Genomic DNA, 26,360 nt, shown 5'->3' with positions numbered 1-26,360 from the left:
ACAGTTAGAGTGTATAAAAAGATTTATGATAGTACTTAGAGAAGTTAATATATGGTCAGTTCATTATTAAAATATAATAAATAGATGACATCTAACAAAAACATGCCTATTGAGAATTCTGAACATTTCTTACTCCAATGTCCAATCTATGACAGACAACATAGACAATTTCTATAGGCCTATTCCAACCTAAACTACAAAACATTTTTACTTGAAAACTCAAATTTCAATGATCAAGAAAATGCTGAGATGTTCAAAATGATTCAACAGTTTATAGTTGCAAGCAAACACTTTGACAATTTCTGACTAATCTCTCTCACTTCTTGTTTATCTGTCTACTTGTTGGTTTAAATCAATTGTATTATATTGTCTGCCATGTAAAATTTGTAATTGTCAAATATTGTCTTAAAAAAACAACAAAAAAACCACACAAAAAAAACATGCCTTTCTTCTTCTGATGTTTGCATTTAAAATATTTTTTGTGAATGTTGACATGCCAGTTCTGTACTTTTTATATACGCCCGTCTATGATAGGTCGTATTATGGTATGGTGTTGTTCATCTGTTGTCCATCCATATGTCCGTATGTTAACTTTTTCTTGTCAGGACCATATCTTGCATACAAATGCATACAGGACCATCAAACCTCACATGTAGGAACAACTTGGGATGGCGGTGTGTCGCGTACTACTACTAGGTCACTGTGACCTACTTTTCATGGTCTACTGCACATAACAGTAAATCCTTTTCCGGACCATATCTTGCATACAGATGCATATAGGACCATCAAACCTCACATGTAGGAACAACTTGGGATGGCGGTATGCCGCATACTCTTACAATATCACTGTGATCTACTTTTCACGATATACTGCACATAACAGCAAATCCTTGTCTGGATCATATCTTGCATACAAGACCATCAAACCTCACATATAGGAACAACTTGGGATGGCTGTGTGTCACATACAATTACTAGGTCACTGTGATACAAATAAATCAAATAATTTGTCTATAGTCTGAACATCATAGGAAAATCTTGTTTAGCCTTTGAAGAAGTCAGGACCTATTACTTTTACAATAACTTCATTAATCAGACTGCACCTTCTTCAATGGATACAGTATCATCAGTAGTTGGTCCAAAACAAACTGTTCATCAATCCCATTGCAAAAATTTCACATAATTAGAATTGAATCATACCTGTAACATATTCATTAATATCTATGGTTTTTCATCAAACTCCTGACAGGCGTATCATGTTTTTTTCGGGTGATTTTTGCAGACTTGGTCACATATATAAATCCATACAGTAAATCATTAAAAACTTCTCAACCAGTTCTTTTGGATCAATCCTGAAAATGTATTCATGGCTGATTTCATATTTTGCTCCAAAAATTGTTTAAGCAGTTATTGGTATTGATCCTGAAAACATTTCTTGGCAGATTTCAAATGTTCCCCCATAGACTTTTCAAGCAATTGTCGGGATTAATCCAGAAAATGTATTCAAGCTTGATTTCAGCTTTTTCTCCATCATTGTTCAAGATGTTTTTGGAATTAAACAAAATCTTTGCATCCACCTGAAATAAAAGCTAAACTGAAAATATATTGAGGAAAATATCTTTTTTCTTCAAAAGAGGAATTTAAACAAAAATGTTCTGCAAAATAATGTGATTCAACATTTTAAATGTGTAACCCATGAAATTGTTACTTAACACAGCTCTTAAACTCTGTGCTAGTTTGTAGCATTTTAGCTATTTTATATATTTTAAATGTGTAACCCATGAAATTGTTACTTAACACAGCTCTTAAACTCTGTGCTAGTTTGTAGCATTTTAGCTATTTTATATATTTTAAATGTGTAACCCATGAAATTGTTACTTAACACAGCTCTTAAACTCTGTGCTAGTTTGTAGCATTTTAGCTATTTTATATATTTTAAATGTGTAACCCATGAAATTGTTACTTAACACAGCTCTTAAACTCTGTGCTAGTTTGTAGCATTTTAGCTATTTTATATATTTTTTTATCATTCATTGATTCAGTAATCTTTGTATGGCACCCAATAGCTAATGTTTCTGAATCATGCTGATATGTTGTGAAACATTGTTTGTTTGTTCTTTTACTTCATTTAAATACTTATTTGCTTTAACTTTCATTATATCAAAAAAGAGAATGTGTTTTCTTTCACTGCCTGTCATATATATTTAATTGCACTAATTGTTTTTATTCAGATCTGTAATATTTCAAAACTGCTGGTTTTTGGGGGTCGAGACTTCTATCTGCTCAAGTAAATTTTCTTTTTTCTCAATATATCTTGTGGTGGAGCATGACTCAAACACCCCCCCCCCCCCCCCCAAATAGTGGTCGCCACAGTCTAGAGCCCCCTGCTGAAATTCCTGATTTTCTGATTTTAGAATATCAACTTATTCCATTTCCATTTCATGTTTGAAATAATTTCTATTAACTTGCGGTGTAAATGAGATTTTTAATATTTTTTTAAGATTTGAAAATGAGCTTCAGATTGACGTCATTGAGAGTGTCAGCGGTGTGATTCCACTGAAGGTCACTGGTTTTGGTACAACCATTGTGATAGACCCTCCTTTTACGCCAAAACTCAATTTAGGTTATTACTTCAGGTAAGTGTGAAATTCTTCACCTTGTACCACAAGCCTGAGCTGTCTGCTGTTAGAGTGAACTCCATGGACATTCGGGGTGGGATGTAGTCCAGTGGTAAAGCGCTTGCCTGAAGCGCGGTCAATCTGGGATTGATTGATAATAAGTCGAGCAATCTGCAAAAAAAAGTCGAGCACTCAATATAATAAATTGAACACTTGAGATAATAAGTCGATGGGGAGGGGGGGGGGGGGGACATAGACCAGTGGTAAAGTGCTCGCTTGATGCGCAGTCCATCTAGGATCGATCCCCGTCAGTGGGCGCACTAATCTATTTCTCGTTCCACCAAGTGCACCACGACAGGTGTATCAAAATCCATGGTATGTGCTATCCTGTCTATGATGGTGCATATAAAAGATCCCTCGGTACTAATGGAAAAATGTAGTGAGTTTTCTCTAAGACTATTTGTCAAAATTAACAAATGTTTGATATCTAATAGCCGATGATTAATAATCAATGTGTTCTAGTAGTGTCGTTAAACACAAATCAAACTTTTTTCTAGAGTTTTCATTAGACTGGTTCTCAAAAAGAATCCACTTAGCTTTGTGAAGACTGGTTCTCACAATAGAATTCCCTGAAGTTTTCACAAAGTGTAGATAATACATTGACTAAAATGGCTTTTAAGTTTATCGTTGCACTTTTTGCTGATCCAATTTGGATGGGATATACTATTTTTTTAAGTTAAATAAAACTCTTGAGTCAGTTGCAAATAGTGTACCATGTCTTTTTACCAGTTAAATGTTGAATATATTTCCTATTTGCAGTAATCGCCCACTAAGAAAAGTCTTCCATGTGACAAACAAAGGCAGACGACAGCAGTATCTTAATTGGGCAACTGAAGGTTATCACATTGCCAAAGATAAAAGAAAACTGATGTCATTCAATGCACAAGATATCAAGAACAAGGTACCTTACATGTGCTTAAAGCTGTGACTAGCTACGTACATGTTAAAATCCAGTATGTCAAATGAACGAAGATAATTTATTATGAGCCATAATTATAAATAATAAATACATCTATTTATTCCATTATTGTATAGTCACTTCTATGTATATTTAGAACTATTGATAAGTTTTGAATTGTAGATTTACAATCAATTTTTTTATAGGTTCAGTTCTGGGATATTTTAAATCAATTAACATATACATAATACTAAAAACTTTTGCCGTCACATTAATAAAAGAAAATGGTATGTTAGATTTAACTGGAAGCTGCTGACTACCCTAGTTCAGCACAATAGTTGTCATCATAATTTAGTGGCATGCTGCACACGTCAAATGCAGTAATACCTGAAAACAACACTTCATGACAAGACGTCCGGTACATTTTACAAGTGTTAGGTATGGCAGTATTAATTCCTGTGTATAGAGTTCAGAAAACGTTCGACTTTGTTTGGTATAATAGTGCTACCTACAGTAATATTAATGTTGGTTGGGTTTTTTTCATTTAGAATGTGCCTCCACCACCGAAACCAGGCTACCCAGTTTTCAAACTGATACCAAATGAGCTGGACATTGCACCGGGTGAAACTGTTGAAATGGTTATTGAGGGATTTGTTGAAAAGTAAGTCTTGTCTGTGATATCTGATAAACTTGACTAGTAGTTGTGATTGGCTAAACAGTGAGAAAAGAAACCTGCTAATGCAACACCACTCTTTACTTAACACCATCTTATTAGCAGCTAGGTGTTTTTATATGCACATTCCAATTGACATGGCAGTACATACCACAGCTTTTCAGGGTTAAAAATTAGCAGTCACCCGTGATGACCTTTCTTTGCAAAGGGCGACTAAGAATTTTACAAAGATAGTCCGACCATTGAGTTTTAGGGTCTGGTGAGTATGGTGCCAGTTAAAAAAGGAAGGCACTGAAACTGAATCGAATGTGACAAAACACACCGCGACTATGCTGGCGCGAACTGCAGATCTAACAGAAGAAGACATAGAACATGAACTAGGAACAGATCAGATCTAAAGTCTTAACACCCCAGACTTACATAATGACATAATTGTTTTTATGTTTTATAATATGATCAAAATTGTATATCATATATTTTGGTAAAATGTTTGTTTTGATTTTTTTTCATCGATTTATTTTTCTGTTGATAGTTAATTTATTAGTAGCCTACTACTCCAAACTAAACGTACACGTGTACGTGCACCAACACACACACACACACGCACAGAGAGAGAGAGACACACACACACACTCACCCTACTTGTTATAAATAGCATGACAGCTCACAAACTGGAAAGTGTTAAAAATTATCTTAAAACACTAAACACGAACATTGCAATAAGTCCAGGTGGAATAACACACACACACACACACACACACACACACACACACAGATACACACACTTACACTCACACATACACACAGATACACACACACACACTTACACTCGCACATACACACATATACACACACACACACATATACACACGCACACACACACACACAGATACACACACACACAGATACACACACACACACACTTACACTCACACATACACACAGATACACACACAGATACACACACACACACACACACACAGACACACACACACACACAACACACACAAAACACACAGATACACACACACACACACAGATATACACACACACACACAACACACACACTTACACTCACACACACACTATTACATTTTACTGAGGCAGAAAATATTAATTTTGAGACTATTATCTGTTTGCATCAAAAGGTAACCAATGAATAATTATTGGCATGTAACTTCATAAAATGGAGAAAGATAAAATTCATATTTAAACATATTAATTTATTAAGTTTGTCACGGGGATCCTATAATACCCGTAACTGAATGAAACACAATATCCAAATCTCTCTCCTAACTGTATATCTATTAGATCTCTCTGTATCGGGCAGTATATACCCGCGTGGCTTGTCTAGGTATGATCAGAGATAAAATCTTATATAAAGTATATATAATATAGCACGTTTAGTTCACTAGAAAACACAACAAAAACACAATACACTTTGGAATCTGTATTAACCTACGCTGACAAATGTACTGCCGCAGTAGTTAATTAACAACAACAAATAATAACAACCCAGAACTGATCACTTAATTAGTTAATCTCTAGTTGTCTAGTTTACACAATATGCTAATCACTTCACCGTGCCACAACACCCACACGTGTGATAATTGAGAAACGCTTCCAGGAGAACTTAATTAATAAAGGAATTACAACTCTATTCCTAACTGGTTAATTTTTAATTAACCCTTACTACTCGTTCAGTAACCTTGTAATACAGACTTAATACTGGTACCCAGTTTACCTAGGTCCTCTAGGATGACTGGCTAAGCTTTAATAATTATTTAGACAGTGAGCCTACAGTTTACTGCGTCAGATGGCCGGCAGCACCGTCTAAATAATATTGGTATAATACAGTATTAAAATATTTAAAGTCACATCAATCACATCAAGGTTATACAACAGAGCAGAAATAATATATAATTACCACATCCGGACTGAACTTATATATTTCGTTCAGTGGACGACGTCCGTTTCTCCTGCAGCCTTCCTATGTTTCTCCCCAATATATCTAAAACCCTAGCTATTTATCATAAAACCCAAATATCGCCTGGGGGTACATCGCGGCACCGAATCCCTACAAGTGCTATTTCCACAGCGACCAAGCCGGCATATTTTTCTTAGATCGCCAGACTTGATGACGCTTAGTCCGCCAGCAATACCCCGATCGTACCGAACTTGCGGAGGTATTACGTAACTACTGGCCACATGGCCTCCACATCTGGACTGGGTGTGTATTAGAAAAAGCTCGACGACCGTCGCGCGGAGGTATTACGTAACGAGGTGCCCACCTGGGCTTAAGTGCATATTGGAACTGCACACGGCCCTCTAAAACAATTAATATCGCCACAGGCGGAAACAAAATTAAGAGCCTGTTCCGTCACAAAGTTTTAAACCAATACCATCAAAAATAACTTTTAGGATGGGGAAGACGTTCAGATTAAATTAAAAGAAAATTCTTTACAAATTACCATCAAACTGCATGGGTTAAATCTTCTTTTCTGATACATGTTTTAAGGCAATTGATGGAAAATCCAAGGTAATCTGAACAACAAAACCGTAATACATGATCAGGGCCGTATCTCTGCACAATGCAGTCGAATGAAAATTTGGCAAAATAGTTGATGATTCCATGGAGCTCAATCTACTGCCTCATCTATAGGAGGACAGTCACTCTCAAGGAAATCCTTTACTAGCATTGCCACAAAGTTTATTTCATGCCTGTTGCATCACAACAAAGAGGACTGCCACTCCTATACTAGTTTACTAAAGCACGCAAAGTTCTACTTTTAGCCTCTATGTACAACATTATATCAAGCTGCATACTTTGGCTGTTCTAGCATTTTGTCTTATCCCCTGTATTAAAAATGAGATTTAATCTGTATATTAATGGTAATTTCTGAAGAAACATTTTTATTTAGAATGAATTTCAGTTGGTATGGGTTTAAAACTTAATAACATGTTTTTATATGAATTTTAAATTTATTCATTTATTTATTATCAGCTACCTTTTGATGCAAACAGACTATATACAGTTATTAGTTAACAAAGAACATTCTAGTTTTTAATTTGGGTTCACGGTTAAATTTCAATGTGATAATTGTAGGGCAAGTTGAATTTCAGAAGGGTCAGTAAGATTTTTCTTCAATTGGCCCTGCTGGCAACAATGGTTTTCATGTTAATTTTCAACCCTGGCCTTTAATATATCAGTAATGGAACACTCATCTAAGGTCTATAGGATTCGTCGGCCCCATCCCACTATTCCAACAATTTCCCCTTGACTAAAGTGGAACACTCATCTAAGGTCTATAGGATTCGTCAGCCCCATCCCACTATTCCAACAATTTCCCCTTGACTAAAGTGGAACATTCATCTAAGGTCTATAGGATTCGTCAGCCCCATCCCACTATTCCAACAATTTCCCCTTGACTAAAGTGGAACATTCATCTAAGGTCTATAGGATTCGTCAGCCCCATCCCACTATTCCAACAATTTCCCCTTGGCTAAAGTGGAACACTCATCTAAGGTCTATAGGATTCGTCGGCCCCCAACCCACTATTCCAACAATTTCCCCTTGACTAAAGTGGAACACTCATCTAAGGTCTATAGGATTCATCAGCCCCATCCCCCTTGACTAAAGTGGAACACTCATCTAAGGTCTATAGGATTCATCAGCCCCATCCCCCTTGACTAAAGTGGAACACTCATCTAAGGTCTATAGGATTCATCAGCCCCATCCCACTATTCCAACAATTTCCCCTTGACTAAAGTGGAACACTCATCTAAGGTCTATAGGATTCATCAGCCCCATCCCCCTTGACTAAAGTGGAACACTCATCTAAGGTCTATAGGATTCATCAGCCCCATCCCACTATTCCAACAATTTCCCCTTGACTAAAGTGGAACATTCATCTAAGGTCTATAGGATTCATCAGCCCCATCCCCCTTGACTAAAGTGGAACACTCATCTAAGGTCTATAGGATTCATCAGCCCCATCCCCCTTGACTAAAGTGGAACACTCATCTAAGGTCTATAGGATTCATCAGCCCCATCCCACTATTCCAACAATTTCCCCTTGACTAAAGTGGAACATTCATCTAAGGTCTATAGGATTCGTCAGCCCCATCCCACTATTCCAACAATTTCCCCTTGACTAAAGTGGAACACTCATCTAAGGTCTATAGGATTCGTCAGCCCCATCCCACTATTCCAACAATTTCCCCTTGACTAAAGTGGAACATTCATCTAAGGTCTATAGGATTCGTCAGCCCCATCCCACTATTCCAACAATTTCCCCTTGACTAAAGTGGAACACTCATCTAAGGTCTATAGGATTCGTCAGCCCCATCCCACTATTCCAACAATTTCCCCTTGACTAAAGTACAAACCAAATTGTTAACAACTATGATAAATTGCTCTCTTACCTTCAATTACCATTAGATTTTCTCCACTTTTTGTCCAAACATAAATCTTGAAAAAAAACATTATAGTAACACAGATTCCACATAGGAGACTGTAACAATGTCACCGATATTGACTTCGCTGAGATTGCATAGGGCAAAATACATGCAATTTGGAAGCCTCCTAAGTATGTGACGTAATTAATCTGGTGTCATGATGAGGGTGTTATATTACGTCATATCGATCCACCCCTCTTAAAGAGAATTCCATAAACAAGCAAAATGGCAGACAGCAGAAACTGCATGTAGTTTGCTCAATGCAATCTCGGAGAAGTAGATATCGGTGACATTGTATATGGAAACTGTAATGGTTTTTTTCACGATTTGCATTTGGACAAAATTTTGGGGCAATCTTAACAGTAATATAATGTTGGAGAGTAATTTATCGTAGTTGTTAACAATTTGGTTCGGACTTTAGTATATCAAGAGCTGTGGTGTCTTCTCTGAAGGGAGGTACATATTAAAACAAAATAAAAAATCTTCTTTTTTTTGTAGTTTCTTTATGTTTAGTTTTTTTTTTACAAGAAATATGTACTGGTGCTTGATTTAGTTTATCTCCTGGTTATTTTATGATGTTGCAGTGCACAGCGCATCCATGAACGACTGACGTGTCACTGCATTGTGGGAAGAGATCCAAAGGAACTCATCATGAAAGTCGACATCACTGCATGCTGTGTGAATCCACTGATGGAATTTTCAACAAAGTGTTTGTATTTCAGGGTCGACATGGTAAGATCATTTAGCAAGTCATCTTTACTCCTCCCAACCATTCAACAAAACATTTCCTTTTAACCCCCCCCTCCCCCCCCAAAAGTCTGCCTCCAGTCTGACCAAAGTTCCAGAATTGATGTGGCTTTTTTCTTTTTCTATTTTTTTTTCAAAGCATGGATTGCACAGAAAAGGTGGGTATATTTGATACTGAAATAAGGGGCATATTTAAATTTTAATCAGAATGCACATCCTAGTTCATGTGCGATGGTATTTTGGATCAAAATGTGGTTTTACGTCATAACAAGAAAAACACGGCAAAAATCGACATCATATGGTGGGAAAAACCCCCAAAAACTGTTGACGAGCGAGGGTCAAAATCAACGCGCGCGCTGACCAGAGACCAGAAATTTATATTGTTTGTCCTTAATATTAGCTTGGTTAAGTCAGGTAGTATATATTCCTTTATTCCGTCATTTCTGATAACAGATAAGCAGACTTTGACAATAGAGGTTTGTTTTATAAACAATATTATGATATTGCTTACTCCGACAGAAAGCCCTCATTAGCTTGAATGGCCACTGATGACATGATCATTACCATTGTCATCCAATAAGCACTAATTATGTGTGGAGTTACTTGCTTTGTAATTTTGCTCTTGGTCAAGCATAAATGAGTAAATTACTGAACACAATTTGTGAAGTCCCTACTTGTTATAAATAGCATGACAGCTCACAAACTGAAAAGTGTTAAGAACAATCTTAAAACACTAAACACTAACATTGTAATTAGTCCAGGTGGAGTAACCCAAACATTGCAGCCCCTCGATTTGACTTTGAATGGATTATTAAAGTTAAAATGTGGGAATAATGGGATGAATGGAGGCAGTTACCCCAAAACATGGCTCATGCAAAGCTTCATATGGGGAAATTGTCAATTGGGTTGTTAAAGCATGGAAGGCAGTAGACAACGGGATATTGTCAAAAGCTTTCTGTAAGCCTGGGATTATTGAAGCCTCAGAAGTATATGATGACAGTGACAGTGATGATGATGTTCCCTTTCTACCATAGCATTGCGGCTGGAACAGACACAATAGCAGCTTTTTGAAAATACATTGGAAAGTTTGGACTTTAATGTTTGGGACTATGTGAATGTAACTAATATATACCTGTCTCCGAGTTCATTTTTAATTAAATTTTTACATTTTGTCATAATATAGTTTTGTTGTGGGTTTTTTTGTCTGTACCATATATTGATGTGTAATTAGCCAACTTTTTAAGCCTCTAAATGCCATCAATAGAAGAAGGGTCGCCCAATACACAGAGTTGACAAAAAATGTCTAAGAAAATACAACAAAATAACAGTGTGTATAGAAATACGATACTAACAAAAACTTGACGATCAATCTACGCTTCAAAACCTTACTGTTGCATTATTTAACCAGTATTTTTAACAGCCTCTATTAAGTCCTATACTAGTGTCCATTTGATTGTTTGATACACACAATAAAAGTTATATTTTATTTGAGAAATTAAATAAAATTTATTTTATTTTTATTGTGTCGATAATTTCCGGCAAAAGCCACTGACAAGACTAGTAGTACCAGTATTTGGCGTCAAATGTATCACGTGATCGGAACAGTCATTAAGTCTTTTCATGACCGCTGATATTTTGTTTTCAATTGCAGATTTAATTGGTTGGAACTGATAATTTTTACTTACTGTCATTGTTGAATCTGCAATTCCTAATAAATTATTAGAAACTATGTTTTATTAGAGATATCATCACTTATAAAAAGAACGGAAGAGGTAGTGGTCAACATTGCAATTATCTATCGTGGGTGTTAAATAATATTTACACCACCTTATAAAAGTGGAACTACATTAATTTTATCAGCTAGCGATTTCCATGTGATTGATTCAATCGAGAAATCGAGAAGAACACAACAAAGTTAACCCATAGGGGATTTTTTTATAAACCTTTATTCTTTTTTAGCTATCTTAAAATCTTTATTAAAATAGTGTTTGTACATTTGGTTCGCCAAAACAAATTCCTGCAATTGGCTGTTGCACGAAACTGACATTATCTTGATCGGATATATCTATATTATTACATAATGAAAATATATCTGTATTCTTATTGGTCCATAACAAGTCACATGACCTTCCATAAATAGTGATATTGCCCTCAGACGGTCCCACAGGTCCAATCAAAAGTGATATTGCCCTGGGAAATCTAGCAATGAAAATATAGAAGAGGCAAAATTCTATCCAATTAATGAGTAGGTAACATAATGCAACGTGAACTGCTAATTCTAATGTAAGCAACCACAAACGTGACAAAATGTTTAAAAAGACAAACACATAAATGTAGGTCTAACCACAAAATTGACATTGCTTGATAACACCATATTCATTGATCATTTTTAAATTGGAAGCCAGGCTTTAAAGCTATAGTGACAAGATGATTGACTCTGAGACATAACCTTTCATGATTTTGGTTTCCAACCTATAGAGCTAATGGCAAGAGCTCTGACCCAGAGACATAATGTGTTCCCTGTTTATTTCTAGCGAATTAACTCTGCATATGAACACCTTGTTTGCTGTTCATTTTTAGATCGGTGACTAGCCTATAGTGCTAACAACTAGAGAATTAACCCGCCATGTTCACTGACCATTCTGTTTAATTTGGTAACTATCCTTATGGAACTACATGTAATGAAGAAAACTAACCATGAGAAATAACATCAAATGTTCTTTGTTAATTTTCAGATTGGTGGCCAGGCTATACAGCTAAACGTTAAAGAGCTGACCATGCACAATATGTCCTTCCTGCCTCTGTCAGCAACAATTGCGCTTGAGGAGCCATTTCAGATTATTCTTGATGACGGCTCTCAGGTTTCTGAAATGGTGAATTTTTGTACAGTTTTAAAAGTTATAATATGTAGTGTTTCTCTAGCTTGTTTTAGCATGGTGTGGCACTATGGTAGAAGACCACAGTTATTTCTGAATCTTCAGCTGAGATTTATGCATGCCAGCCCTTAAATTGGCATCCTAAATACCCACCTGTGGGTTAAAAATAACTAAAGGTATTTTAAAAATTTGTTTTGTTTAATGACACCACTAATGCACATTAATTAATTAATCATTGGTTATTGGATGTCAAACATTTTGTAATTCTAACACGTAGTCATCAAAGAAAACCTGCTACATGTTTCCTAATGTAGCAAGGGATCTTTTATATGCTTTTCCCAGACATGATAGCACATACCACGGCCTTTGATATACCAGCCATGGTGCACTGGCTGGAATGAGATATAGCCCTATGGGACCACCGACGGGGATCGATCACAGACCAACTGTGCATCAAGTGAATACTTTAACACTAGGCTATGTCCTGCACCAAAGATATTTTTAGTCTCAAGGAAATTACCAAAAAGGGTCATAATTATAAAGAAGACTCATTTTAAATATTTTTAGTTAAATGTTTGTACTTTCATCATTATGTGCCCAAACTGCATGATTTTGTCTGCATTTTTGACACACCCATACAAACCACACCCAAGCGGGAGTTGGTAGATATAACGCATATATTTATGGAAAGTTTGCTCAACAAACCTTACAAAAACCCTCATTTTGAATAAAGGTTTAGCTATTCAGTTTTTCACAAAATCAGCTTGTTTGAAAATTAGCCAAATTGATTGACCCCACTTTTGTCACAAGGAAAACACAGTGCATGAATACCAAGCCTTATTACAGCTAAACCGTTTGCACTGCTGGTGAAAAACTAATTGTCATTTTTAAAAATAACTCCTTGGCTATTACTAGCTTAAGAATTTACTTCCTATTCCAAATAATAGGCGTTGAAACATGGATCTGTGCAAAACCAACAACTGAACTCTTTGCACAACTGGGTACACACAGGAGCTGTGTATACTACTACCCATGCCTCAGTAGTCTAGTGCCATCTTGCCTTAATCAGTGCCATGCTGCCATAAGATTAACTTAAGCTTGAACTTGTTTTATGTGCTCGTATATAAAAAGAAGGTCTAGCATGCCTGTCTTGGGCTTAACCTCTGACATCGCCAGTGACTAAGTCCAGGCCAGGAGGAGTGGTGGTAAATTTGAGGTGGGTGGAATTTGGAATAAAGATTTAGAAGTTAGGTCAGAGACCTCAAGACCAAAATGACCTGATTCACTCTACTCATATTTTGACATTAAAAATATTAAACTAAAAAAGTTGAATTTAAAAAACTCAGCCAAAAATGTTTTATGGTGATTTGAACAATTTAGACGGGTAGCCAAAAATTAATTGCGTTAGACTATTTACAAAAAAATTAAAAATAAAATTTTTAACTACGGACAAACATTTTCAAGTCCGACTAAGCCCTTACCTGGAGGTGAAAGTTCTTGAAGAGGTTGGCGCCTATGGAGATGAGATGAATTGCTTGCCGTTGAAATGTGGCACAAGTTTCCTCCACCTGTGACCTAGCAGGATTTTTGCTAGTTCGATGTACTGGATGCTGGCGATGATCTTGAGTACTCTGTGGACAGTGTTGTTGTCCATTTCCCTGAAGAGGATTCCTTGCCTATACAGACTATCCCGACGCGTCGTCACCATTAGGCAGAACGTTCCGTCTCGTAAGTCCATATCGTGGATGGCCACCTCACTGCCGTCGGGGAAGTGCTTGAAGGTTCCCTCTTGGATACCTTTCGGCAGTGGTGGCCTTCCGTTTCGCTTGTTTGTCTAAATGGAGTCCCCTGGAGATGGGGGTCTCGATGGAGACGAACATGAAGGTGCAGGAACGGGAGACACCAGCTGTGGAGTCTCGCACATGGCGATGTTCAGCTCCTCTCCTGGCGTCGATTCGTCAGACTTCGCCATAAGATTAAACAAGCTTTCCAATAATTAATTCTACAATTGCCTTTATAAAAACACTTGAAAATGTGTTATTTATTTTATTAATTAATAAAATATCCCAGTTATATACTTTTTATTTTCATTTATTTATTAAAGCAAGCACATTACTTATATTTATTTTCATTTCAATAAATATTTTGTCTTTAATGAAAAAAAAAAAGTGTCCTGAAAATGGCAAAAATGCCCCAAAAGTGTTTAATCATGCCTTGCCAAATTTCTAGGAAAAACAGTAATATGTTGACATTATTTAGAAAGTTAAATTTTTTACCTAGATTATAGACTTTCACAATTTCAACATTTTTCACAAGTGTATAAAGTGTAATCTGTCTTTTGCTACACGGTTGGGGTGTAGCTCAGTAGTAAAGCATTCACCTGATGTTTGGTTGGTCAATGATCGATCCCCATCTGTGGGCCCATTGGGCTATTTTTCGTTTTAGCCAGTGCACTGCGACTGGTTCAAAATGTATATCAAAGGCCGTGGTATGTGCTGTCCTGTCTGTGGGATGGTGCATATAAAAGATCCCTTGCTACTAATTGAAAAAATATAGCAGGTTTCCTCTCTAAGACTATATTACCAAATTACCAAATGTTTGACATCCAATAGCCGATGTGGTGTCATTAAACAAACGAAACTTTAACCTTTTTGTTACTGCCCACCCTCCCAGTGTATGGCTTATCAAAATGTTGATATTTTGGAACAGCCTCTAAGATGTATTTCAAGAGACATTTTATGCGTATTATGTGTGATTGGTCAGAGAATTGATTTTCTTACACACCCGTTGGTGAGAACACCATGCATTATTTTTGATAACACATGTACATGTAACAATTTCAAGACATACGACTGGCTGCTCCTAGGTGATGACCAGGTCACCAGTGCCATGCAGCCAATGAAAAACAACACGGTGGAAATAGATTACAATGTGACGTATAGTTAACCTGACAATCATGTGTCTGTGATGTGTAAGTTCGCTACAAGTGCAATGGCTGTAAATAACTTTTAGTTGAAATTTTTTTTTTAAATTTGCTTAAAACCTGTTTTTTGAGGATATGTACTGGTAAGAAATAGAATAATACATTCGTGTCTGTTAGATACCATTTGTCTCTCAACTTATTTAAAAATGTATCAAACTCAGTTTCGTTCATTAGATACATTTTAAAACAACTTGTTGTGAGATTAAAAGAATCCTTCGTATGTGTCCATGTGGGACAGGGCTATTCCACCCGAGGGTACATAGCTTGTTGACATATTATGTACCCGAGGGTGGAATAGCCCTGTCCCACATGGATACATAATGGAGGATTATTTTTCTCCCATCCAGGAGGTGAAAAACAAGCATTTTGGGAAAACGTGAAAAACCTACATTTTTTGTTTTTTATCTTACAATAAAATAATCATAACCATTGAAAAGATCGTACCCAAAAATGGTTTATACTATATGTATAAACAGAAAATGACAGTATAATTTCATTATGACAGGAGGTTTCCTTGTTTTTATGAAATATAAAAAGCATTTCTTGCGTTATTTTACCGTTTACGTGACGTCACCCAATGTTAATATCAGCTTAAACAATAGAAGTCACGTGGTCATGCAAGACCAATTTATGCCACATGGGCTGACATCATGGAATACGCCTGTCTTGCATGGCTGGGGATGGGAAAAAAATGGTACCTAATGACCACTCATGTATTATACTCTGTGCACTTGATAGACTGGCCTTTGGTGGTGTAGTGGTTAAATCACCTCATCCAACTTGAGGCTTGTAGGTACTGAGTTCACCGCCCGGTACTAGATCCCACAGAGAGCGAGTTTAACAAGTTTTTCAGTGGATAACAACCACTAACAACTAACCACTTACCCGGTGTCCTAGAAGATCCCTTACTGCTTTATTAACAGGAGCAGCTTGTGTGGTGACAGTAGGTTTCCTCTTCTTCTCACTCGACCGAATAGTGAACTAACCAAATAGACATAGTTTAAAATGTGCTAAGGCATTGATAAACATTGACATATTTTTATTGGAAAACAATTAGCAATAATTTCTGGTATAAACTCTTATCACTAAACTTAAAATGGTATGAGCTGAGTTGTGAGAGTGGGTGGTAAATAAAAGTTGAAAGATAGGAGCTGTCAGAATTGGAACAAAATATTGATTTCAAAGGCAATAAAACACTGGCAATTACAATACTTATCTTCCATCACCTCCGAGTTGACTGTAAGTTTTCAAAATTAACTTCTACTCTTTGATGTGATACTAAAGTTAAAAGTTAGTTTTGTTAAACGACACCACTAAAACACATTGATTAATTAATCATTAGCTATTGGATGTCAAACATTTGGTAATTTTGACATATAGTCTTAGAGATGACACCCGCTATATTTTTCCATTTGATAGACAGGATAGCATATACCACACCTTTGATATACCAGTCATGGTGCACAGGCTAGTATGAGAAAATAGCTTTATGTGATACTTAGAATTTTCATTTGTAAAGGGTGGTGGTGGCAATTTTACATTAATTCACCATTCAGCTTGGTGTGTGGTGGTGGTGGTGGTGGGTGTGTGTGTCAGTGCCCACTGTACCTGCTGTATCCCTCACGTTCAACATCTATGAACTGTTTTCTGGTCAGGTCAGGTCATAGGGTTTTACTTGCACATTCAGAACAAGCTATTGTAGCGCACGCTCCTCTGTCCATGACAGGAAAGGTGTGGGGGAGGGGAGAGGAGGGACTGCCTGCACTGGCAGGTGCAAGGGAGCACCAGCAGCCCGATCGAATCGGTAGCAGGCAGGTTGGGGTGGTAGTGGTGCTATGGAATTTTGAATGGAGCAGTTAATGCCAAAGAGAAAGGGGTGTGCAATTTTGATTGAGGAAATTTGGCGCAATTTTGAACGGTCGGTCGAAAGGTAAATGGCCGAGCTAATATAGGTTTTGATATTAATGAATCGAGAGTAGCTCGTTAATTATAGACCTCTATGATGCTGTGGTGTCTTCCTAGGTTGCCCATAGGGCCCTTATAAAGGGCCTGACCGCTTCTGGTCGTGGCATGACAACCTAACTGTTTTCATTTATATCTACTATATATAACAGTTCACAGTTTTTAATTTGCTTTCCAGGAGTTGTATCTTGACCGCGGTGACAAGGCTTGTCTGAACATTCAGTTCAACCACCTGTATGAGGGGGAGTTCAGCCTGCAGTGTGTTGACAGGATTCTGCAGGTCTCCTACAGGGAACATAATCATGTCGTGAGTACCTCAACTACGCTTTAAGCTCGTCCCAAAACATTATTAGCAATTTGGCTAATTTGGTCAGAAATATCTTAACCAAATTCATTTTCTGTTAGCTAAATAAAACAAAATTAAGATGTTTTAAGATATTTATTTGTCTGACCTCACAGTACATATTACCAGCTTTCCACTAAAAAAGAAGACGTAAAATTCTTAAATTAACAATTCTTTCTATAACATATACTTAGTCCAAAAATGTTTAGCAATTTAGTAAATGTGCTTCAATAAAAGAAAACTTGTGACTTACAAAACACAATCAGACACTGGATTTAATTGAGGCATCATTTGTCAGTATAAGTAACAGGAGAGTTTCAATACAAAATGTCGTTAAATGGTGCTTGGGCGTCCATACACAAAAACCTGAAAATTGTCAGTAACGTGTCTGAGCATACTGGGCATTGACAGTGGTACAACATTGCCTCATTTACTGAACATGCCATGGTGTGGGCAGGAATTCAGACAAAACAACCTCATGTTCATCATTCATGTGAATCTTAATGCTCAGCATTAGTGACAAAATCATCACACCAGTTCATGCAGCAGCATCCAGGCGTTTTGTTTCAACAGTACAATGCACGACTGTATTCAGCCAGACTAACAACTGGACTTTTTCAGAGGAACAATACTGAGGCACTAAACTGGCCTTGCAAGATTGCCCGACTTGTTCCCTATTGTGCAGTATTGGGATTTGATGGGTCGCAAAGTGCGAGACACCCACGTGCATATTCACCATGTCCACAACCGTAAACATACTTTAACTCATGAATGGATCACTATCACTATTTCACCATCAGACAAATGAGCGAGTATGGACCACCAAGCATGTGATAGTCACACATTCATTTTGTATTGAAAATCTCCTGTTACTTATACTGACAAATGATGCCTCAATTAAATTCAGTATCTGATTTTGTTTTGTAAGGCACAAGTTTTCTTTTATTTAAGCACATTTACCAAACAGCTAAAACTTTTTGTCTAAGTATAGTCACACAATTGCTGTTGTATATGTAGGAGCTAAATTGACAACACGCTTGATGTCATAAAAACAGAATTTACTTTTATATTTCACCGTATAATTATAATTCAACACAAACATAATATTATTGCTGATTCAATCATTGATAAAATTGGCCACTGCAAACAGTTCCAATGTTTTCTGATTTGCTGGTGCGTGTCCGATAAAAGTCAATTTGCTGCAGCTTTATCAAGTTAAAGACTGAAACTCAAAAATCTATGTAAATGTCAGAGATGAAATTGCCCGAAGTGTATCGAATTGTACATAATGGAAAAGACAGAGATATTCTGATTGACGACAATGCTGCTGAGTACGAACTCTTCCGGGGTTGTCCGAATGAACCATGTACATGCGCACTTAGATGCATGTGCAAACATAGGCGGGAATTACACAAGAAGTTAAAAGTAAATAAGTGGAGAACCAAAAGTCAAAACAACGATAAGCCAGTAGATCAAAAGTAGCACGCGATTTTCAAATTAACTTTTTGATAATAAAATATATTTGCAAAATTACATTTTAATTCGTATTTGGTAAATTGGCGAACATTAGCTGAAACTCTGCTCATCTCTGTTGCAGTGTGAAATAATTAAAGCTGCTCACTCAGTTATATTTTTTTAATTTAAAGCTGCAGTCTTGGGTATATATTTCTTTTAACCATTTAAAATAGACCATTCGTTTATTTTATTTAAATTTTCAGGACCAAGTCTCTTTAAGAGCTGAAGTGTACTTTCCGACTGTGATGCTGGACAAGTCGGTTGTGGATTTCGGCTGTATTCTCAATGACACGGAGGTGACGCGCTACATGACCATGACTAACACCAGTCCCATGGTGGTCCGGTACAAGTGGACGTTCGAGCTGACCAACGAGCCCTGCGTGGTCATCAATCAACCGCCGGCGAAGGCTGTCGACGAGAAAGTAGTGGTGGCGGCAGGGAATCGGCAAGAAGAAAACAAAGAGGACAGTCTGGTCGAGGAGTCGTCCAACATCAGCAAGGGTTTCACTGTCAAGGTAGGAACAGGTTGTGCCACAGTATGGATCTGTAGCCCGTCGCATCCTTTTACAAAAATGATTTTTGTAAATAATTTCAGTTTTATTTCATGTAAGAAGAAAAGTAAAATTGTTTTGGAAATAACAAAAAGCTACTCTTTTTGTTTCCAATTTAGAAAACAATTGGCTCAGAAATAAATAACTTGTAGTCTTTTCCATGATGCAGGCCTTCAGATTTTACAGAAACGATCGTTTTTGGAATGGTGTTAGTAGAGAGTCAGTAAAATCACGGAACGAAAAAACATTTCCCCATGATTCTTATATAAGTATGACTATTCAACGAAAATAATATACATGTATATATAATTATTTTTTAAAAACAGTTGCCATTATCACAAAGACACGGAACCGAAAAAGTGATTTCCATGAAATTTGAAATGCTGTGGCCTGTAGATGGCCAGTGAACCCATTGGGCTATTTTTTGTTTCAGCCAGTACAAAACGACTGGTATATTAAAGACTGTGGTATGTGCTATCCTGTCTATGGGATGGTGCATACAAAAGATCCCTTGCTACTTGTTTGAGTATCAAAGTTAGTTTTGTTTAACGACACCACTAGAGCACATTGATTTATTAATCATTGGCTATTGGATGTCAAACATTTGATAATTTTGACATAGTGTTAGAGAGGAAACCCGCTACAGACAGGAAAGCACGTACCACGGGCTTTGATATACCAGTCATGGTGCACTGGCTGGAATGAGAAATAGCCCAATGGGCCCACCGATGGGGATCGATCCCAGACCGACTGCGCATCATGTTTCAGTATCAAGGTAGAAATGTATCATGGCAGAGTATGGATCCATGGTCCTTCCCACAGAGAATGCCTTTTCTCATACTATCAAATTAACTACAAGTTATTGTTTTCTAAATTGCACACAAAAATAGTGTGTTTTTATTATTTTTTCTTGCATCAAACCAAACTGAAATTATTTACAAAAAACATTTTTGTAGGAGGAAGCTAGTTAGGGACTGACTATAAAATTCCATCTACATTCATTCTAGATGGTCGGTGGGCCCATTGGGCTATTTCTCATTCCAACCAGTGCACCACGACTGATATGTCAAAGACTGTGGTATGTACTATCCTGTTTGTGGGATGGTACATATAAAATATCCCTTGCTACTAATGGAACAATGTTGCAGGTTTCCTCTCTAAGACTATATGTCAAAATTATCAAATGTTTGACATCCATTAGCCGATGATTTATAAATCAGTGTGCTTTAGTGGTGTCGTTAAACAAAACAAACTTTAACTTTGACTTTTCATTCTAGATGATTTTAGGTAACTTGACTGTCCAAATTATATACATTTTCAGCCAAACAGTTTAATCTTTTTTTTGTATTTTTGGCTTGTTAATATGTTATCTTGGCTTTATGACTAATTCCATATTGTCTACAGACCATTGTTAATAACCCTCCTCTTCTCGTTTTGGGTACAGACTCTGGCTATAACATCTTTTTGAGACATGAACTTGAGAACAAATGAGAGTGCATTTAATATTGTGTGACTTGACAGGACGTGGAACAAGGGAAGCAGACTGGTGGTGCTGAGGATGCTGAGAAGGAACAGACTGGACTCTCACTGGACAACCAGAACGGAGCTGTGACGGTAGAGAAGACCTACAAGCCAGCTGTACAGGAACAAGAAGAGAAGGAGAAGGTACAAAAGGAATGTTTACCACTATTAAAGGAAAGGAATGTTTGTTAATGACACTGCAACACATTTTTAAACTGCGACTAATTGTGTCCCATCATTATTGTTATTTGGACCGGCCTCGGTGGCGTCGTGGTAGGCCATCGGTCTACAGTCTGGTAGGTACTGGGTTCGGATCCCAGTCGAGGCATGGGATTTTTAATCCAGATACCGACTCCAAACCCTGAGTGAGTGCTACGCAAGGCTCAATGGATAGGTGTAAACCACTTGCACCGACCAGTGATCCATAACTGGTTCAACAAAGGCCATGATTTGTGCTATCCTGCCTGTGGGAAGTGCAAATAAAAGATCCCTTGCTGCTAATCGGAAGAGTAGCCCATGTAGTGGCGACAGCGGGTTTCCTCTCAAAATCTGTGTGGTCCTTAACCATATGTCTGACGCGTTGTTAAATAAAACATTTCTTTCTGTTGTTATTTTAACACTTGTTCTAGACGGGGTGGGATATTGCCTAGTTGTGAAATGTTCACATGATGTGCAATCAATCTAAATATTAAATACCAATTTATAAGTACTTGACAAAGCATGCAAATAAATTACAATCAATTATTCAGTAATATATATTATGTGCTTGTGCTTTGTCAAATAAATCTGTACTTCCTTTTCAAATTATTGTTCATCAAAGTTTTGACATTATGCAAATAATAATAAACATTATTATCGAAATATATCTTTAAATATATCTTTATGTAAGTGCCCATTACACCCATATGTACTCCAGAATGCATCTAAAAGCAATTGTAGTTTTTTTTAAAAACCACTTTGCGAAAAACAGCAAATGAAAAAGAAGACTTGGCTAAAAAAATTGATGAATTGATGACAGCTAAAGTAAAGTCCCTTAAACACTGTGAGTTATAGGTAATAACAAATTTATAAGTTGTTATGTTCACTGTGACGAGTCCTTGAAAACTGAGAAATGGACCTGGAAAAGTCCTTCAATTTTTATTTTTAATCCTGTACGAATCATGTAAGTGAAGTGCTGGATATAATAAGTCAAGCACTCAAGATAATAAGTCGAGAGATTGAGATAATAAGTTGGGAGATTGAGATAATAAGTTGAGAGATTGAGATAATATGTTGAGTCGTCGAGCAATCTGCAAAAAAATGTCGAGCATAGCCCAGTGGTAAAGCGCTCGCTTGATGCACGGTCCATCTAGGATCGATCCCCATCTGTGGGCCCACTAATCTATTTCTCGTCCAGCCAGTGCACCATGACTGGTATATCAATGGTCGTGGTATGTGCTATCCTGTTTTTGGGATTCCTTGCTACTAATAGAAAATTATAGCAGATTTCCTCTCTAAGACTATAAGCCAAAATTACCAAATGTTTGACATCCAATAGCCGATGATTAATAAATCAATATGCTCTAGAGGTAATAGTTATTAACAAGTGGAGCTAATTTTAATCAGATTGCTTTTCCATATACAGGGACCACCTACGATGGCCTTTGATGTACCAGATATGGAGCACTTGAACAATGATCACCATATAACAGCAAACACCATGACATTTATCACCAATGGGAGGACTGGTAGTATTATCTGTTCTATAAAAAGCTGGGTGCATTTTGACATTTGACCAGGTTCGATGTTATTTGGTATAGTGCTACCGTAACCACTGTCTCATCGATACTTGGTATCTCTGTGTTTACAGGGTCAACTTGAAGTGGAAGCAGAAACAACCAACTATGACTCTGATGGTGAAGGGAAGACTAAACAGATAGCGAAGGAGCAGGAAAGGATGGAGCAGGGGTTGGATCAGGAGGTGGAGGAGGAGTGGAATCTCATGCCACTGAATGCCGAAGAGGAGGCTCTGAAAGCAAACCGGGCTTTGTCAACTCTCCTACTGCAGAGGCGGGAAATGGCCACCCCCGCCAGTGTTGAAGAGGTGTGTATCTAACTTTGGCTGTGATTACTTAATTTTATTCATTCATTCTAACTTGTTTCCAGTTAAGCCTCAAGCATGCTGTCCTGGGCAGACACCTCACCTATTTTAGCTGTTAAGTCAGTGAGAACAATGGTTAGTGGTTAGTTAAAGAGAAGTCGATGTAGTGGCCTTGCATCTACCCACTGAGTTGTTAAACTCACTCTGGCTGGGAGCTGGTACTGGGATGGCTTAACCACTATATGACCGAGGCCAGTTGGCACTCATTTTCTTTTTCTTCTACATTTATAATGCATTAATGCCCCAGCCCCAAGATGGTTTTGAGGGGGTTTCAATGATTTTATTTGGTAGTATGCTTTTTTAGTCTTGTTTTTATGCTCAATCTTCTGATGTATTCAAATATAGTATATTAACAAAACATACGGAACATATTGTGATTTTAGACAGAGATATTATTTTTATAATGTATATATCTTTACCAGATACAAAAAATCAACTATACCCTGCATACCAGCAAGCATTTTAAATATTGATTTGAAAGTTAATAGTTGAAAATTTGCAAATAAAATGTGTGCATGTGACTACGGTTGTCATGGCATGGTAATGGATATGTATTTTGTTGGTATCCTAACTTGCATCTTTTATCTTTATTATAGTATAATGAGGTTTTTTTCAACTTCTTAATTTAAGCCTTTGGCCTAATTTCAGATAAGCTCAAGGCTTACATACAGGAAATCCTGGTACTGTTATGTGCTAACTACTAAAATTTCACTGTCATTTTTTTTCTACATTCAGGTATTTGATATCACTCCACTGTATGGGGTATTGGAACCTGACCAGCATGAGCAGGTGACTTTCACCTTCTTTGGTCATGCTGACATCAGTGCCCATGGGAAGGCTGTTTGCGAGATTCAAGGAGGACCGCCATCTGTAGTGCTGCTGAAGGGAGAAGCGTCATCCATAGAGTATCACTTTGATACCAAGCAAATTGACTTTGGACAGCAGGTGATTGTCTTGCTTACCTGCTGAGTGTTAACGCATTGGCATTGTATAGATTTCTGAGAAAAAAATAAACAGAAAAGGGAATGTGACCCATTTTAAACTGTAGTTATTGTCTAACATATGGTTATTTCAACACTTGGTCTAGAATATAAAGGTCAATTCATTCCAACCTTGTTGGTGGTGAATTATGAACCTAGTTTTAGAAAAGAAACTTGTAGCCTAACTCCTTGGAAATAGCATCAAGAGATCTTTTGTATATGCTTTTTCACAAATAGGAAAGCACGTATCATTACCTTTGGTGTACTGCGATGCACTATTTGAGATGGGGAAAATACATTGGGCTTGTCAACAGAGACAGAAGACAGAAATTATATTTTCAACATTGGTTTATCCAACATATATATCTATACATGCATACTAAAAAATGGATCTCCAACTATTGTTTTTACTTTTGTCTGATAACAAAACTGCCAAAAACTTTGGTTGGCAGGTCTTCTAGTGGGGGATACGGGATGGGGGTGGGTGAGGAAGCAGTGGAAAACATTAAAAGTGTCCTTTTTGTCAAATTGAAGAATACCTCTATTACTGTGCTCTGATTCTATATTCTCTCCCCCCCCCCCCCCTCCCCCTGCATTAAATTACACTAGATATGGCCCGGTTTTGACCTCCCTCTTGTTTATATCTGTCTGATTTGTTCTTATCTACTGGACGCATTGAATACCAATGGTCTTTTCTCAATGTATGAATGACTGTTACATAGTACATGTTTTTGTGTTTTTCTTTACATATCTTTACTTTAAATGTTTTCAGATCTATGACCAGGTAATAACAGCAGATATCACACTGTTCAACACAGGCAAGATTGGATTCCAATTCATCACCATAAACACGAACCCATCACTGTGCAGAAACCCCCCACCAGGACTTCCTGTCCTGGTGCCTCCATCAGTAAGTCTTTTGTTTGGGCATGGGGATTATAAACTTCATAAAGCTGCATTATCATAGTAATTGCTGCAGTGCAGGTAAATATACAGAACTTCACATACGTTGTTTTCGTATCCTATTTATGGTACAAGTTTATTTTTGTTTAAGAGTGGGACATATAGTCCAGTGATAAAGTGCTCACTTGATGCGCGGTTGGTTTAGGATCAGTTATATTTCTCGTTCTAGCCAGTGCACCATGACTGGAATATCAAATGGCGTGGTATGTGCTATCCTGTCTGTGGGATGGTGCATATAAAAGATTTCTTGCTACTAATGGAAAAATGAGTGGGTTTTCTCTCTAAGATTGTATGTCAAAATTACAAAATGTTTGACATCCAATAGCCAATAATTAACAAATCAATGTTCTCTAGTGGTGTCATTAAACAAAAAACTTTTGTTTGTTTTTGTTTGTTTGTTCTTTTAAATAAAAAATATTTATTTTTAATAAAATAAAAAATCAAATACCGTATAACCGGAAATTTTCAAGGATTTTTATTTTCATGGGTTTCGAGGGTAAGTAGACAGCATCGAAAATATAAATCCTTGAAAATATTTGAAAAAATCAACAAATTCTATCTAAAATATTTATTGTGAAAACCATAACACACTTACAATTTACCGGAACATTTTATTTCCTGTCATGTGCAGTCCACCGGATACGACAAGAGAATAGTATAGTCAAGACAACAAGTTAGAATTTTAAAAAAGTTATTGCGTGAATCTCACTGTTTGTAGAATATAATGAAATATTTTTAAATTTCGTATATTGTTTTTGTCAATGTCCGCCCGCACTGCATCAGTGAATCTGGGGTGGATGAATGCAGATTTCAACATTTCCTGGCGTATTTTTAATTCTGCCATAACTTTCATAATCCACCTTGCATGAATTGGTTTTATCGCCGAAGTACGCATTTCGATCTTGATGTCTGTTACAACTTCGCTGTCTTTCATAGCCAGGGAAACCTGCTTTGAATACCATATGGTAAACTCAGACTTCATAGCGTCCTTAAGTGGTTTGTTCACACATACGTCGTAATTGGCTTTACACGAAATCAAAGACTGTGATCAGTTGTCTGTCGAATAGCATAC

The 26,360-nt window shown here is 37.1% G+C and overlaps 1 protein-coding gene across 3 annotated transcripts in view; it reads left to right on the top strand.

The window, feature by feature from the left end:
- LOC121388868 (hydrocephalus-inducing protein-like) overlaps positions 1 to 26,360 on the top strand; it is a 237,898-nt gene that overhangs the window by 47,897 nt on the left and 163,641 nt on the right. For all 3 annotated transcript variants that reach the window (XM_041520391.1, XM_041520392.1, XM_041520390.1), the window contains exons 15-25: positions 2,502 to 2,636; positions 3,438 to 3,579; positions 4,125 to 4,237; positions 9,292 to 9,439; positions 12,190 to 12,327; positions 17,454 to 17,582; positions 19,337 to 19,648; positions 21,206 to 21,349; positions 23,055 to 23,288; positions 24,081 to 24,290; positions 25,098 to 25,235. In XM_041520391.1, coding sequence (XP_041376325.1) covers positions 2,502 to 2,636; positions 3,438 to 3,579; positions 4,125 to 4,237; positions 9,292 to 9,439; positions 12,190 to 12,327; positions 17,454 to 17,582; positions 19,337 to 19,648; positions 21,206 to 21,349; positions 23,055 to 23,288; positions 24,081 to 24,290; positions 25,098 to 25,235 — 1,843 coding nt within the window. The remainder of the gene's footprint in view (positions 1 to 2,501; positions 2,637 to 3,437; positions 3,580 to 4,124; positions 4,238 to 9,291; positions 9,440 to 12,189; positions 12,328 to 17,453; positions 17,583 to 19,336; positions 19,649 to 21,205; positions 21,350 to 23,054; positions 23,289 to 24,080; positions 24,291 to 25,097; positions 25,236 to 26,360) is intronic.

This window comes from Gigantopelta aegis, chromosome 14 (genome assembly GCF_016097555.1).
Source record: "Gigantopelta aegis isolate Gae_Host chromosome 14, Gae_host_genome, whole genome shotgun sequence".
Classification (NCBI taxonomy): domain Eukaryota; kingdom Metazoa; phylum Mollusca; class Gastropoda; order Neomphalida; family Peltospiridae; genus Gigantopelta; species Gigantopelta aegis.
This window is presented reverse-complemented; position numbering and strand designations above follow the sequence as displayed.